Source organism: Zonotrichia leucophrys, chromosome 1 (genome assembly GCF_028769735.1).
Source record: "Zonotrichia leucophrys gambelii isolate GWCS_2022_RI chromosome 1, RI_Zleu_2.0, whole genome shotgun sequence".
Lineage (NCBI taxonomy): Eukaryota > Metazoa > Chordata > Aves > Passeriformes > Passerellidae > Zonotrichia > Zonotrichia leucophrys.
Window position 1 is genome coordinate 60,450,200 of NC_088169.1, and position 16,579 is coordinate 60,466,778.

The 16,579-nt window shown below is 45.2% G+C and overlaps 1 protein-coding gene across 1 annotated transcript in view; it reads left to right on the forward strand.

The window, feature by feature from the left end:
• Window positions 1–3,460: 3,460 nt before the first annotated feature.
• Window positions 3,461–16,579, forward strand: part of DGKH (diacylglycerol kinase eta) — a 156,888-nt gene continuing 143,769 nt past the window's right edge. The window contains exons 1-2 of the mRNA XM_064714207.1: window positions 3,461–3,618; window positions 9,707–9,892. Of these exons, the coding sequence (XP_064570277.1) occupies window positions 3,562–3,618; window positions 9,707–9,892 (243 nt within the window). The 5' untranslated portion in view covers window positions 3,461–3,561. The remainder of the gene's footprint in view (window positions 3,619–9,706; window positions 9,893–16,579) is intronic.

The window sequence follows — 16,579 nt, forward strand, 5'->3', positions numbered from 1 at the left end:
TGAAGAATTTACTCAAACTAGGTTTGATACTATATGTCAAGTTAAGATGAAAGTTTCACGTTAGCGTAAATTGATGAGATTTAGTGTATATTTGCTATGTTGCTCATTCTTTTAGTGTCTTTCTACCTCAGCTTAGGAAAAAAATTTGAAAGCCCTTTTTTCCACCCCCAGAGAAAGAAAATACTTGAAGTGGTTGGGATTTTCTTGTGAATGTCCAACCACAGCACCGGAATCAAAGTTCTTATATTTAGGTGTGTCCAGTATATCCAAAATATTTTGCTTGGAAAATGCAGGCTATTTTCAATTCACTTAATGTAAAAAAAAAGTCAATCATGAAACATCTGATTTGTTGTTCAAATTTTCACTGAGTCATTGAGGGCAGGGAGGGAGATGAGGCAACTTCGAACATGGTAGATAGAGTAGACTACTACCAAGAAACCTCTAATGTCTAGACTGAGTTGAAAAAATTGGAAAAGATTTTTAAAAAACCCCAAAATAATCCAAATAAACAACATGACTTGGAACAAAATAAAAAAATCAGAATGAAACTAAATTGAACCCCAGGCTATGCTGGAGATGTTTTGATGCAGTTTGGTAGACCTGATAGGAGAGCCATTGCTCCTGCTCCAACTGCCTCCCAGTCCTCCTCCCAGTCCAAGGAGAAGGAAAGGAAATAGTTGGTCACTCCTTGTTCTAGCAGGCAGCTCCTCTACCCCTCACTAACATATCTTAGGTGTTTTCTTCCCCAAAAGGATTAGTGGTCACATCCTTGCCTTGGGCCTGACTTCGGTTCCCTTGGCCCTCTGTAAATGTAGCTGTGTGTCCCCAAACAAAAACACCCCAATAATCCTGTGATTCTGAGATCTGTCTTTAAATTCTTTGCTGGCTTTGACAGAATTACATTTTCCAGCAAAATCCTTGGCCTGTGATTTTCAACCAGTTCAGTCAAGCAGCAGAGAGACCTCGGTCTCATCAGGAACTGTGCTCTTCGACTCAGTGAGCAGAGGGAAATCACACAGGGCAGGGCTGCTTAGCAAAGACAGAAATCTGTCACCCTGACAGAAAGAACTGAAAAATCAGATTTGGCATTCAGGAGCCCAAAAGGGCAGGGTTGAGCTGAATTGCATTGCATAGGTTGCACTTAGACCCTGCAAGATCTGTGCAGCAACTGATGCCTGTCTGTATTCAACAAGACCTTGAAATACACCTCCAACCTAAGTAGGTTGTTATAATCTTCTGGGGCTTATACTAGCTTTCCACTTATGGAAACCAAGGTTTGAACTCCAGGGAATGAGATGAGGTGAGCACAATTGCATATCTAGTCACAGGTATAAGATTCAGGGCAGAAGAAACAGAAAAGGGGACTGGAGGCAAAGTGAGAATCTGAATTTCAGGGCAAAATGGGTCGTACAGTGTGTGAACTGAAGAAGTAACTTCAAGACTCATAGAGTTTTCAGAGACTCAATTTTTGTGGTTCAGCAAGCAAGGGAATGTGAGAGACTATATATGACATATATTTCATGGCAGGTGACTTTGGCCACAAAGCTCCAGCATGACCAAGGCCGAAGAGGCCAGATGTGGAGAGGTATAAACAATCATCATGTGAGATCCTCCGGTGCATCATGAGGAAAGGAGGGGAGCTGACCAATCTTACTCTGACACTCCTTCTTAGTGCAAAGCCCTTTAGAACATGACATTCCTCAGCAGTCTCTCACACTCAGGGAACAAAGGGAAGGAGACCAGACATCCTTGGGCAACTGTTGCTCATCATTAGCTTCAGAAAGATGCCTTCCAAAAACCAAAATGCTCTAAGTCATCTTGTTTTCTTCCTTTTGAGGTTACACTCTTACCATCAAGGCAGTTCATCAACTCACTGCTGATAAACTTATTATCAACAAAAATAGTTCCTTTTTCTGCATCTGGAAGAAGTGCAGCAGTTTCAGTTCCTCAAATGAGGTGAGCTGCTGTGGCAATTCTTTGGGCCTGGCTTAGTGGCGCCATCTCAACTTCAGGGGAGTATTTTATTAATACTTAATTACATAAGTAGATAAGTAGATGAGTAGATTCATTTTTTTGCATGAATAGTACTCCGACATCTTTGTAAATAAATGGATTTTGCAAAAGCTAAAGCTCAGATGTCAGTGTGCTTTTTTTTGTATGAAAATGCTTTAAAACACAAAGAAAATGTAAATAGATAAAAAACCTATTACAAATACAAATCCCTTTTTTTTTTGGTGAAATACAATTTCTTATCCATGTTTACATTTACGAAGTAGATGATCTGAAAATAATTTGTTCTAATCAAGTAATCAAACATGGTAGCTGCAAATTCAAAAGAGCAGGGTGAAAGCAGAGTGAAGAACACCATTATTTTGGATGGTGACAAAGCTTCAATTTTTTTCTCTCTTCTCCAGTTCTACTTTTTCACATATCCCGCTATTCCACAACAACAGGGAGAAAAAAAAAAGAGTGAAAGTGTTGAGTTCAAAGGAGATACAACATCCACTTGAAGGGTTGTAATGCTTTGGCTGGTGTTCAAGGGGATGCTGGTATCTAGTAAACCAAGAAGGCTGAAGTAAACACACTGTGTATCAATAAAAGGTGTAATGGAGAGCAGAGAAATCCTGGTGCTCCATCAGGTTGGCGTGGTGGCCCTGGAAATAAGCACCCCACTGTGTCAGACATGGCCTACACATCAGTGCTGCCTGTTCCACAGAGGCTATGCCGTGTCCCAGCTCCTGGGAGTTTGTCTTAACGTGCCCGTGGGACCACCCGGAGCCACTGAGGAGGAACGAGGTGCCGTTTCACCCTCAATTGAACATCCAAAGGGTGTCAAAAGCCCAGTACTGCGCTCTCGGAGCCCTTGCGGAGGAGTGGGGCCAGAGGGCTGTCCCGGCACCCGGGCCTTGCCCCTGGTCCCCTCCTGCTCGGCTCGGGGCAGGGGGATGCGGGAGCGGCGATGCTCCCTCCGGGGCGCCGCCCAACACCCAGCCGGGCCCGTCGGGGCCGCAGACCCCGCGCCCCGGGCCCGCTCCGAGGCGAGCGGGGCCGGCCCGGGCCGGGGAGGCGGCGTGTCCCGCGGCGCACCGAGGGGCTTTCTCCCCTCGCCGCGGGGCGCAGCCTCACCCGCCGGCCCCGCCGCGACGCCGGCAGCAGGAGCGGCCCTAAACCGGCTTACGCCCAAGGCGATTTGCCCGTGATCCGCCGGGCTTGCCGGGCGGGAGGGGGCCGGGCGTGCGGGCGGCCGGGACAGCGCGGCGGGCGGGGGGCAGCGATGATGTGAGCGGCGCGGCAGCTGCAGGCCGGCTCCCCCGGGAGCCGGGGCTGAGCCCGGTGGCCGTGGGAGGGAAAGGAGCCGGGCGGGGAGGGAGGAGGGGGCCTGGACATAGCCGGGGGAGAAAAGGGAGGAGCGGGGCCGGGGTGGGGGGAGGACGAGCGGCGCCGGGGAAGCGCTGCCAGCCGGAGCAGCGGCAGCGGCGGGAGGGAGGCGCAGCCCGGCGGACCCAGCTCCGCTGCCCGTCGGCGCTCTCCCCGCGGAGGTTGGGGACCTGCTGCGGGGTGATGGAGGAGCATGGGTACCCTTCCTATAGCGCCCGCAGCCCCGCCTGGGAGGAGCTGGTAGGTACATGCGTGCCTTGCCGTTGCACAGGCATTTCCTACCCTTTTTCCTGCCTGTATTGTTCAGCCGGGGGGTCGGGCTATCATCCTTATCTGTGCCCTCCAGCCCCCCCTTCCCTTCTTCCGACCCCGCTCCACGCCAGAGCCCTACCGCCGGCGCTCGTCCCCTCCCCGCGGGGAGCGGCGGGGTGGGAGCCTTTCGCCCCCGCCGTGTCTGGCCATTTGCTGACGAGCTCGTCCCTCTGGGAGACGGGGAGTTCATTGCCCTTTCTGAGTTTCACTGCCCGGGTGGAAAGCCTGGGATTAGCACCGAGAGCCTTGCCTTCAACTTTGCCGAGGGGGGGTGGGTTGGATGTTGACACCGTTAAACTCCTCTTAGCACAGCGAAAGCAGCGTTGGGAGGCAGCTTTCAGAAAGAGACGCACACTTTCCCCCCTTTCTTCTACTGGAGCAGGGCTGGGAATTGTTCCCATCGCAGCGGCAAAGCGGGACGGGGCTGGGGGTGCTCTGCTGTCACCCCGCCGTGTGGGGAAAGTGCGTGCCTTTGGGCAGCTAGGAAGGGAGGGGAGCGCTGAAACTGGCCAGGAGGAAAGCTGCGGTGAGGTGCCTTTGCGGTTTGTTTAAGGAACTGGAAGACCCTCCTTCCAGCCAAAGGAAATCATGTCACCGGCATCCTCAGCAGGCGATAAAATCAGATTTCCCTTTTCAGGGCAGTCTGGTCCCGCTCCTGGGCTTTTCTCCATTGTGCAAACACACACACACATCAGGCAGCGAGGGCTAAAAATAGGCTTTGGGTAGCTGCTTGGGAGATTTCAGGCTATCTAAGAGGTCAAGGCTAGGCTGCCTCTGGCCCTGAACTTGGTGAGGCAACATGAAGCATGGACCTGTGCCACTGCCAAGCTCCCCTTTAGATGGCTGTACCATGTTTTGCTAACTCGTTGTGTTGGTCCAGGTTTTACTTGTAAACCCAGTTTTAAAGAGAAAACGGGGGAGACCCATTCTCTGCGTGGCTTGGTGTGCGCACCCTCAGGAAAGCAGCAGCGGAGCCCTGGAGATACCCACAATGAACTAAGTTCACTCCCTTCCTTGTTAGGATTTGCAGCCCTCACAAATATATTTTTACTGTCCTAATATTTGTTGTTAAGTTGAACATCCCCCTTCGCTGCCCTCTGCAGTCCTCAAGCCCCGAAACTGTTGCCGGAGATGCAGCTGTGATAGGGAAAACAGTTGTATGTGTGTTCCGGTAACATGGAGCTGACATTGAAAGGATCAGGCAAGGGAAACCCGAGATTTTTGCCCGGAGAGATGAAGACATCGTGGGAGGAAGGCAGCGAAGTCAATTCCTGCGAATGCGTTATCCTATTAAACAGTGACATTTAAATTGCTGCCGTCATCCAAAACTCAGCTGAAACTCGGGAGGCAGATGGATTGCAGCCCCTCTCCGCTTAGAAATGCAGAGTCCTGGCTGAAGCATCGAAACCCGTTTCCTTCTGTGTGCATGGCTTAGATAAACAAGGAGCACATCTCTTTTTTTTTCTCCATTTCCCCCTCCCCCAGTAAGGGCCAGGATTTGGGTCATGTTTATCATTTCATTGCTGCATTTGTTAAAGAGTACATCCATGAATGCAGTTTTAAGGTTAACCACTGCACCGATTTCCTTTACAAGACTCTAATTTCAGCTAATCCACTCAATCCTTTACCTGGTAACCTGCTGGTAAAATACATGGTCTTTGTGGCAAGAGCCACATTGTTCTTTCCATCTGCTCATAAGCAGGCTTTTTATGATAATGGGGGCAAAGGGAGATTCAGGTGAAGACCTGAATGATGAAAGGGAAAACATAGTATACTCTCTCCCCTGCTCTTAAAACTTGAAACAAAGAGTAGTAAGATAGGGAAAACTATTTTTGGAGGTTTTGAATCTGTGCAAGTTAATAACCTATGCAAATTTCTGATTATTGGGAAATGCTGTTCCTATAGCTATTCTGAGAAATAAGTTATGGACTTTAAATGAAGCAAGAAGTCCTTCTGCCAGTCAGGGTTGGACTTGTTTGTGTACTACTTCAAATTTCTATAAAGACCTTTTCTTTACTCACACCACACTTTTTAATGGAAAAGCTCTTCCTGAACCCAGTAAGAGTTGTGTAAGATCCCATGATGGAACTAAGCAAACGTGACTTAAAATGTAAGGCACACCCTGCATTCTTGCAAGGGGGCTTTGGTGGCATTGTAGTAAAAATGTGCATAACACATGACTCACAAAGCTCTGGACACAATTTTCATATTTTATATGAGACCTGAGTCTTGGCTTCACCTTACTTTTGAAATGCATATATAAGTTCTAACACATTCACAAAGCATCTGTTTACTTTTATTACCTGCTGTGGTTTGGACCTTTTTATTTTGAAGCATACAACACAGTTTAGTAGTTTCCTTAATTTTGTAGCCTACAGGTTACAGAATTCCCTTGGCTAACCCCAAACTAGCCACAAGTGATGCAATTACTTTCTTTAACAGTGGTATGGACACATGTTGATATATTTTGGCTTCCTCTTTGCTAAGTAAGGAAGTCAAGAAAGAATAGTATCACTAATTTGATCTGCAGAGGGAGTTCAGACAGGCAGGTCTGAAATAAACTTGTTCAGAGTGGGAAGCCCAGTCAAAAACCATAGCTATCACTAACCACCAAAATGTGAAAATGCTTGTTACAAAGAGAATGAGTTTTAGAGCTGAAATCAAATAGTGCAGTAATCTGTATTGTAAACTATAATCTTCAGTGCAGCTAGAGTGCAAAGTGTATTTAGATTTTTTTCTATACTGCATATGCATTTTAGTGACACATGTCCTATTGGGACTCAATGTGGTTGAGTCAAAATGTTCTCACAGTGTATATGTGTATATTAAATGTATACAATATCACAGTGTAAATATGTCTGTATTGCATAAAGGGCAGTTTATCAGCTGATATTAATTGCCGTAGCACAAATTATGTTAGCAGAGCTGTTTTTTGTTGTTTGAGTATCTTTCTTTAAATGCCAACCTTTATGCTTTTTACTCCCTTGCTTCAGTTAGGAAATTTAAGGTTATTGCTAAGAAGTGTGAAACTGTTAAGTGAAAGACAGAGCATGTGCAAATACTGTATGCGTTTTTAATAGCTGCATAGAGTCCCACATTGTTCAAGAGCCCAACTTGCAGAAGTGCAGTGGTACCACTTGTGCCAGAGTATTTGTAGCTGTGGTCACTGGGCTGAAAGGTGCTATCCAATATTTCACATATTGAGTCTGACATGGACCACCTGGGAGAAAGCCAGCTGTGACATGAAGGGATAGAAGTCAAGTTGCAAATCCTTTTTGAGATGAACTTCATTGCCACCTTAGGCAGCTTTATCTGGGTAATGGCTGGAACTGGACCCTGATTATCTATTAATACCTTTGAAAAGAAGAACAAGTGGAAATAGTGATATCTTTAAAACTGTCTTTGTGCCTCGGCAACGTATATACTTGTAGAAAAAATTTCTATGCTAACATGAGCAACTTTTGTATTTTCAACAATGCTTGACACTTGGTTTCTCATTTTGGAGAACTCTGTACGCATTAAACAACCGGAGACGTTAGAGCCTGTAACTTCACAGAGTCCACTATGTGCTTCACAGAAACCATGTTCTCATATTCTTGTTGAAGTGTTCTCATGGGACATTTCCTATCATTTGCAGACTTAGGTTATTGCTACTAAAATCTTCACATTAAGTAACCTGAGAGAACATTCCTAGTACGTTTTGTTTCTTTCATAGCACTCTGAAGTTTACCAAGACATGATGAAAGAGACTTGCTTGGAAGTGAAAGGCTAATGCTTTCTTTCCTGGTAACCACACTTCTGTGTTTGGATAGTCAGGAGTGAGGAAGGGCACACTGAGGTAGCCCAGGTGAAGATGCATGGTGCCCTCTGCATGGTGCAGCTACTAGTGCTCATAGTTAAGCTCTGAAAATGAACAGAAGTTGAAGACTTGTATTTATTCTTACATTAACTACTATTGTTCAGCCAGCACTATTTAATTCAGTTGAATTAAATGTAGCCAGTCTTGCTTGTGTTCTGTCAGCACCAAGTGTTTCTCAAATCACAGTTACTATTATGTGCAATATGTTGGGAAAATATATCTTGTTGTCCCCTTGCAATATTCAAGTGACATTTACCTTCCTAAGAATTAAGGAATTGCAGTGAGACATGTTCTGGCATAATCTGCTATTCCCAAAATTCATTTAGTGAAGAGGAAGAAAGGAGGGTGGAAAGACACAGTGCCCTAAACTTACCTACTAAGAGCAATGCATACTTGCACCTGGTCAAGTTTGATCCCATGTTTCGAAAAAATGGAGAACTCCTTCTCAGGTGAAGAGTGAGATAAGACAGAATTAGTCCTTATTTTCACAATCATTTTGAGATGAAGTATTAATGATAGGATTTAGGCCTTATTAATATTTTGATAGAGCGTGTAGGTAAATTGATCAAAATGCCTTTAAAATAGAACTTCTGAATCCTCAAAATAGATATTTTGAATTTTTAAATGTTACTTTTGTGATTTTTTAAAATATAACCTCCACAATTGGTCCTGTGTGGAGGTGGGTACTAGAAGTGTATTTGAAATACCTGCTGCAGTAACACAGAACTAAGCCACAAGAACTCCAAGGCTTCATGAAAATATTGCTTTCCCCTACACTACTAGAAATAAAAACCCCAATAAAAGAAATGGGCTGGACTATAACAACTCTGGACTATTTGAAATTCAGACTGGGGCAAGGTGTCAGGAGTGTAGAATAGGTTGTACAGTTGTTTACTTTTCCTCATTAAATGCTTCGTATTTAGGTACTGCGGCATTATATTAGCATGTTAAGAGATGTTAGTTCCCTTTCTGGAAATATAAATAGAATTGTGGGAATATAGAAGCCACAAGCATTGATTGCTTTCTTATGCTTAATCCGGCCCATGCGGCTAGGATTTGTGTGTTTTATTTAGTATTGCTGTGATTTAAACACTTATTTTGAACACTGACTACATACAAGCCACAATAATTTCAAAGTCCCACAATTCAGAACATGTGGTGACATTTCGAGATTGTGTGAGCTGCCAGATCTGAGATGAAAAAGGAAAACTGACCCTTTCTTTCCCCAGAAGTAAGGGCTGCTCTTTCACAAAGACAAAAATGAACAGAATAACAAGAAAATTAAGCTATTATGAGAGAATCACTGGAAAGCAATAGATGCATTTACTAAAGCTGTCCAAGGCTTTGGCGCTGAGGGATAGTTACCACGGGGTTGACTGGCTGGAGGAATAGCGTACAGATAAGGAGCCCACCGCATCACATGCCGTCCGTCCAAGTGCCGAAGAGACATCCTGCGCTCCCAGGGGAGAGCGGCACAGCCCTCGGCCGGGACGGGGCAAGGGCTTGGCACGGCACCCGCCCGCTTTCGCCCTGCTTGCGCTGGGAACTCGGCATCGCCGCCCTCCGAGTGTCCCCGGGCGGCACAGCGCGCACGGCGGTGCCCGGCGGGGCGGGCGGTGCTCGCTTCGGTGCCGGGCCCACCTCCCGGCCAGCCGGGACACTGCAGGACACTCACAGGTGCGGGGGCGCCGGGCGCCCTCCCCGCTGCCCGTCGCTTGTTTCTCCGGCCGGACTGGCCCCGGCGCTCACCTGCGGGCAGGCACCCTCCTGCCGGGGGCGGCCCGCCGGGCACCGGCGCCCCCTGCAGCCGGCGGCCGCCCCGGGCCGCTCCCGGTCGGCCGGGGCGCAGGAGGCCGAGCCCGTCCGCCCAGCTCCGCCCGCCGGCGGGTGGCCGTGCCCCGGTCGCTAGGAGCGGGCGGGGGCGGGTGGCATGGCCCGCGGCCGCTGTCTGTGGGAGGGGGCGGCGGAAGATGGCGGCCGGGCGGGCGGCCCCGCTCCGCTCCGCCAGAGCCGCGGCCGCCACCGCCCCCGTCCCGCCCCCCCGCGCCGCCTCTTTCCCCACCCTCCCGCGCCGCCTCCTCCTCCTCCTCCTCCCCGGGGAGGGGAGCGGCAGCGGCTGCCCTGGCTGAGCCGGGCTCGTGTGCTTTCTCTCGGTAGGAGTCCGGGAAGATGGCCGGGGCCGAGTCGGGGATGAGCGGCGCCGGGATCCCGCTGCAGCCCCAGCCCCAAGCCCCGGCGGCGGCGGCAGGGCCGGCGGACGAGTCGTCGGACAGCGAAGGGGAGCACGAGGGCCCCCAGAAACTCATCCGGAAAGTGTCCACCTCGGGCCAGATCCGCAGCAAGGTAAGGCGGGCAGGAGCCGGCCAGCCCCGCCGCCTTCACGGCCGGTTCCTCCATCCCCATCCCCAAGCGGGGCTAACCCGAAGCTGGGGACGGCCGCTGCATCCCGCCCGCATCCCCGGGAGCGGCGGCGGGGGGTTGGGGGGGGAGGTTTGTGAGACAACCGTGCCTCTTCCTTCCTTTCCTCTCCCCTCCTCCCCGTCCAGCTGTTGCGTCCACATCTGTCCCCGGCTGGCAGGAAGAGCCCCCCGGGGCTGCGGCGCTCCGCTTGGCCGGAGGGGAAGCTGCCTGCCCCGGCAGCCGCCCTGCCCTGCCGGGCGTCCTGGGTGTGGGGGAAGCGGCGGGCTGCCTCCCTCCCTCCCTCCTTCCCTCCGGCTCCTCTTCCTCGGCGGCGGGCACCGCTGCCGCGGGGATCCCGCCCTGCCACCCTGCGGCGCGGGTGGGCCGGCTCAGCGAGCCCTTCCTCGCCACTTTCCATACCCGCCGCCCACCCGTTTTAGTTCTCCGCCGGTCCCGGGCACCGCTGCCGTGCGCCCCGCCAGAGCGGCAGGCACCGAGCCCGCGGTGGCACGTCGGGCTCCTCTTCGGGAGTGCCGCCAAGGAGGGAAAGGCGGCTTCCACTTTGAAAGGCACCTCGCGGAAAGAGAAGTAAACTTCTATACATCCTCGCTCGTGCCACTGGATGCGTAAAGCAGCTGTCAAAATTTTAGGTTAATGCAATTTTTTTGGCTGCCTCGGTCTGCCGAAGTTGTCCCGGTGGAATTAACTTTTTTCATGGATGGTGTGTTTGTTTAGTTTTTTCCCCCCTTGTAAAATCAACAGGCAGGCATTTGAAAGCATAAACATAATGAAACAGACTTGCTGTGTAGAACTTTCTACAAAGCGTGGTCCACAGTCTGCACAAACCCACCTTGGGGAGAGCTTATTGATGCAGTGGCATGAAGATCAGGGCTTTTCTTGGAAGAGTGTGTTTTGAGGGGCAAAGTGACTCCATGCAGGCCTGAACTGATCACACTTAGGGTTTGATTTCTACACAATAGGTCATGTGGTGGTGTTTCCTCTACAGAGCACCCATTAAAGTTAGTAGTTAGTGAAGTCCTGTCTGGTTGGTGCTTTCTTCCCTTGGGCTTTTGCTCCATGCACTACGTGCAAAAGGCAGCCACCTTTAAACAGTGATTGTTAAACAGTAGTGTTACTCTGTTATGTGAGGTGGAAAGCAGTTTTTTCCTGAAAGCTTCTAAACAAGATGTGTCATTCCATTTTGTTGCTAAATGTTAATTTTGCATTTACACATGTTAGGCCGGGCTGAAAGGTTACTATAGTAAATAATATACAACTGTTGCATTGTGTTGGAAACGTAGTTCTACACAAACTTTCACCTTTAACACCCTTTTGTGTTTTCTGGACGTTTTAAAAGAGCACGATGCCTTTATTAGCTGTAGTGGTATTAAGTGCATTTGAGTGTTTGCTCTCAAAGAGGTTGATACTTGCATAAGGAAAACGTGCCTATTATGAATGTTATCGATACAGGTTGGTGAGATTGAGGTCCCTTGCCAACTGTTACAGATGGGTGGGATATTCCGTGTCTGAAGGTTGTGAATGAATGCTGAACTGGGATTGCCTGAAGATCTAAGACAGCTCTGCAAGTCTTGCTTTGCTTATCTTAGCTTGAGTCCCAGTTCTATTTCTGTGAATCAGATATATATAGGAAAAACTGACTGCTGACATAATTGGAGTTAAAATGTTGCTTTACTGGTTGCAACTTACAATAATATGCAACTCCACATATAAACATCTTCTTTTCAATTTAATTAAAAGTGATATATCATTGTTAAAGATGAGACCCATGTTAAATAATTCAGTAGCACTTTATTTTATAACTCACAATGCATTATTTAAAAGTAGCTATATTTAGACAGACAACTCCCATTTAGTTTAAGGGTGTTGTATGTTTGCTGTTGTAGTAGTTGGTGATCAGTGGTTACATGAAACCACTAGAGCAAGGAACATCAGGGAGCTGCTCTTTTACCCAGCTAGTCCCTTTCATTCAAATTAGATTTGTTAAGCTTCACTTACTTGGTGGATGTGTTTGTAAGCTAAGGTTTTAATTAAATGGATTGGGCTTGTCTTACATCTAAGAATAGACTTTTGAAAGAACCCAAAGCATGTATATTACATTTATCATTGATGCTTGTGGGCCATTTAGGACTGTGCTGTTTTTCTCCAGAGGTTGCTTATTTACTTACTTGAAGCATTTCAGCTCGTGGTATCGATTCCTTAGCTCAGAACTATACCCAAAAGTCTCCGCTGGTAATTGTTTTTGTTTTACTTAAGGAAGATGTTATTTTTAGATGTTTTGGTACAGTTGATCATTTGTGAAAGCTACCATATGGTGATACTTTGCAGACAGAATCACTCAGGAGTGGATTTTTTTTAATGTGTGTATAACAAGATTTAGGAAATATACGTACAAGAACAAACCCCTTTCACAAACAGAAGCCTAAAAACTTCTAACATCTGTAGCTCTCAAAGGCAGTTTTTACTCTTTGCTCTTTTCTTCCTAAATAAAACCAATTAATTATTTAACTGAGGGCAGGGGGTGAATAAGAGAATGAGAAGATGAAAAGCAAGAGTAATGTATTGGCAGATGTAATTACACCAAAGTTTATTGCTTGTTTGTGATATGCTAATGATTGATTCACAGTTCTATTTAGAAGATTATTGTCCAGTTTTGCCATAGCTTACCCTCACTGGATAGCAACTTCCTTGGCAAGCTGTTAGCTTGATTTCAAACTACTTTTACAGTCAGTTGCTAAGAAAAACAGATTGGTGATGCGGCTGAACATCATTGTAACTTCTGTTACGGGTGCAATTTTAGTTTATGCATATCTATATCTTAAATTTTTACAATACTTTAAAGCATATCTTTGTCAAAATGTGGCCATTATTAATTACCCCAAACAGAAAACTTGAAGATCAACATGTGTTTGTGTCTGCCAACTTGAGGAGGAGGGAACAAGTAGTGGTGTAAAGGACTGAAGGACTATTCTTTAGGCCAGCATGTTGTTTGTCACTAGGAGCTGATTGCTAAAGCCGCATACTTGGCTGTAGAGTTGCACTGTAGCAGTAGGTACCTTTAGGGGAAATCAGGACCAAAACTGATTAGGATTTCTGTGAGATTAAAGCCAGTATCTTTAAATGTCATCCTGGAAGCTTTTGCATCTGGGGAGTTTCTGTTCCATGGAGGAAACACTAGTCAATAAATAGGTGACAAGTACCTTGTGAAGTTTGAGCATGTTTAAGCCAAAATCCCTAATGGAAACAGCTTTTGGTTTTGTAATGTCTACTTATTCTTCCTCCCCATTTTGAATCACCTGAATATTTATCTCATAAAACATGGCTTGGTAAAAAAAAAAACAACAAAACCAACAAACATTTTAAGAATATACATTTTGGATTTTCGATAACTTTGGAAAACTGTAGTCAGACAGTTTGGAAGTAGTATATATGATGATGCTGGGTTACAAGCAGGGTTACATTGGAGATTGAAGTAATGGAAAGTTCTCCATGTGTGTGTTAAATTTGGCTTCTTCATTTTTAAGATGTTGGTTAAGACAGGCAGAGTCAGTGCCTTCCTTAAACAGATGACTTCAGTTCTTGGGGCTACAGCCTGAAAACTGCCTGTCATCAGCTGGCTTCTAGTTGCTTTAAAGCTAATTGCTGTAGTGCAAAGCACATTCCTTAAAAAGATGGCCTTTCTTCTGTTCTTTATAGCAGAAATGTGTCGAGAAGGGGAAGTTCAAATTAGAGCTCACACTTTTTCTCTTTGAATTCTCCTCACCTTGAGGATCAGCAGAAGATTAATAAATGAAAAGATCCCTGGATACTTGGAAGTATAGTTGTTAGATGAGCACAGTTACAGCTCCCACTCTTGTCTTGAGTACTCTATAAAAAACTGCATATGAAGAGTAGCACTTTTATCACTGACCTAGCTTTCTATTTTAATGGCTCCACATCCAGTTAATGCAAAACCTCTGTTGGATATGTGGTTTGCTCTCAAATCTGCATTAAGTTTCTGGCCTGTGTTTATTTTTGCATGAAGCAGACATTCTGGAGCAGAAAGTACAATTCAGGAAATGCAAGAAAATGTGGTGTATTGAGTAAGATAAATACACTTGTAAGGTGTGTGGGATAAAGCTTTCTTCCTCTCCTTCACCCCCAGTGGTTTTTGTTAGTAATGAAATTGCTGTAACATGGCAGATACTGTGAAGCAAGACTGTGTTATAATTAGTGGAGATGGTACAGTGTTGTTTAGTTAAATGGCAAGAGTTGTTACTTGAATTTTCTTATCTGAGTTATTAACATGTATTTTTTTGAGATCTTAAATCATTATGGAGTAATAAAAGTAAACTAATTAAATTCCCCAACGTGGTTTTATTTGCCTTCACACCATCCATTTAGGAACTGAGCCTTCAAAAAGTTTCTAACCTTTTCCATATGGTGACATTTGACAGTGCCAAGTCCCAGCAGTCACTTCCTGTTTGTTTCTGGTGTGCATTTCTCTCAGTTTACCCTAGCTTGTTAATTCACCTAAATGTAAAGTGCTGTGAGTGATACCAGTGTTCAAATGCACAAGCATCATTCTTTGCAATGTGATCTGTTTTTCCTTGTAATGGTTCCCAATTTACTCAGCTAAGTAGTGGTTCATTCCTTTCTGGTTAAGGAAACACAATTTTTTTAATGCTCCAGAAGTTCTCAGGAAAATGCCATGGTAGCAAAGTTTACCCCAGTGGAGATCCTTTATATACATTAGGATTGTGTGACTCTGCACAGCTTCAAAATGCACTGTAGTTTGTAATGTACTCTGCAACTGCAGTGATATGAAAAGTGTCACTAGCGAGGAAGTGCACAGCTATCGTCCTCAAGGTCTGGGCACCTGGTAGTGTTCACAGAACAGACTGAAGGGTGCTACAGGGTATCTGTCTTCAGTATTCGTATTTTCCATTATTTTCATTCTGCAATTAAATTTATGTACTGTATATCCATCTTTAGTAAAACATCTCAGCAATTTTTTTTCCCCACAACTGTTGTAAAATCTGGCAAATTTGTTTCTCTCACGAGATCCTGGGGACTTAAACCTATTTTTAAAGTGAACTATTCATTAATGTATATTCCTGATATGTGCAACACACATATGTATGCACAGGTCAATATATTTAAGTTTTGATATGGATATATATATAAATATATTATTCTGTTCTAGAATATGCATGGACAAAGCAAACTAGTTTCTATCATTGAATGCTGTGCAATATTTGTTGCTTCTCATAATTGCTATGTGTCTACATAAGCTTTCAAAATAGAGTTCCATTAAAGGAAATTTTCAGGCAAAGACATGATAGTTTGGGGAAGTTAAAAATGACTGAACATACTATGTAGAAGTAGGCAGGGTTAGAATGGAAAGAGTTACACTATTTAAGGCACAGTGGTCATTACCACTCCAGATTCTGACATATGTTTGTATAAAACTGAAATGAAATCTGCTAAGGCATTTTAGTGATGCATGCATTGGCAAAGCTTAAATTGCTAGCCAAGTACAAGAAAGGAGGAGCTTGTAACATTTTACAGTAGGTATTTGCAAGCAGGTCTTCAAAGAATGTTGCTTTTGTGGGGTTTTTTGGTGTTTGTTTCTGTGGTGTGATATTATTTGGTGTTTTTTTTTTTTTTTTCCTCTGGAATCTTTAAAGTATTAATGTTATTTTGTACTGTGAGATAACATGAATTACCTTTTTTTTCCTCCCACCCGCTGGGTGAGCTGTGAAGGTGGAAAAAAGATAATCACACTTTTATCTTTAATACAAGATTTTGATTATTTTCTACTTTGTTCTAAGGAGCTGAAGAATGCTTTTCTGTGAAAAAGATTGGGTGAAACACTTTGAGTTTATTTTGTACTTTAAGCAGAATTTCTGTTTTTTTAAGAAGCAAAAAAAGAGACTTATTGAAGAATAAATGATAACTGGAAATCCCTTTCAGAGATGCCTTATCTTGTGGACTTCATGTGCAGAGTCCTGGAGACACAGAGCAGCCATGCCAGAGCTCAAGAAAGGACTATTCTATAGCTGGGTCCTTATCCATGTAAGGCTATATAGATCGTTTGCAAACATCTTGAATTGTTTCCAGCAGCTACGTCAGAATGCAGGATGCAACACTGTTGTATGACTGCTGTATGACTACTGGATGACTAGCTGGACTAGCCAAATTACTTTGGATATCTAAAGCAGAATACCTAGAATTACAGTGGTTTTGTATTTGAAGTAGTGATTAAAAGAGAAGTCTGTTTGGCTATCACAAAGCCTTTTTCTGGAGGGAACTGTTGAAATTCTCTTGACTAGCTGAAGACAATAAAAGGCAGCTTAGACTAATGTTCCTGCTCTGGAACACTCCAAAAGGCTATATATATATTTCTTTTAAAACAATGTTCTTTTCATTTTCTTTGAATTCTGACCAGCCATGCTTCTGGTAAGGGATATATATATATATTTTGTAGAACTCAAAATCTTAGCAAAGCAAGAAGGTAATGTGTGGATTCATTGATGCTTAGAATATGGAGTTTTGGGTATAAAAGAATGCTCTGTAGTCATGCTGTTTTGGCTGTTTTTCTCTGATAGGGATAATTAAGACATAGTTTGA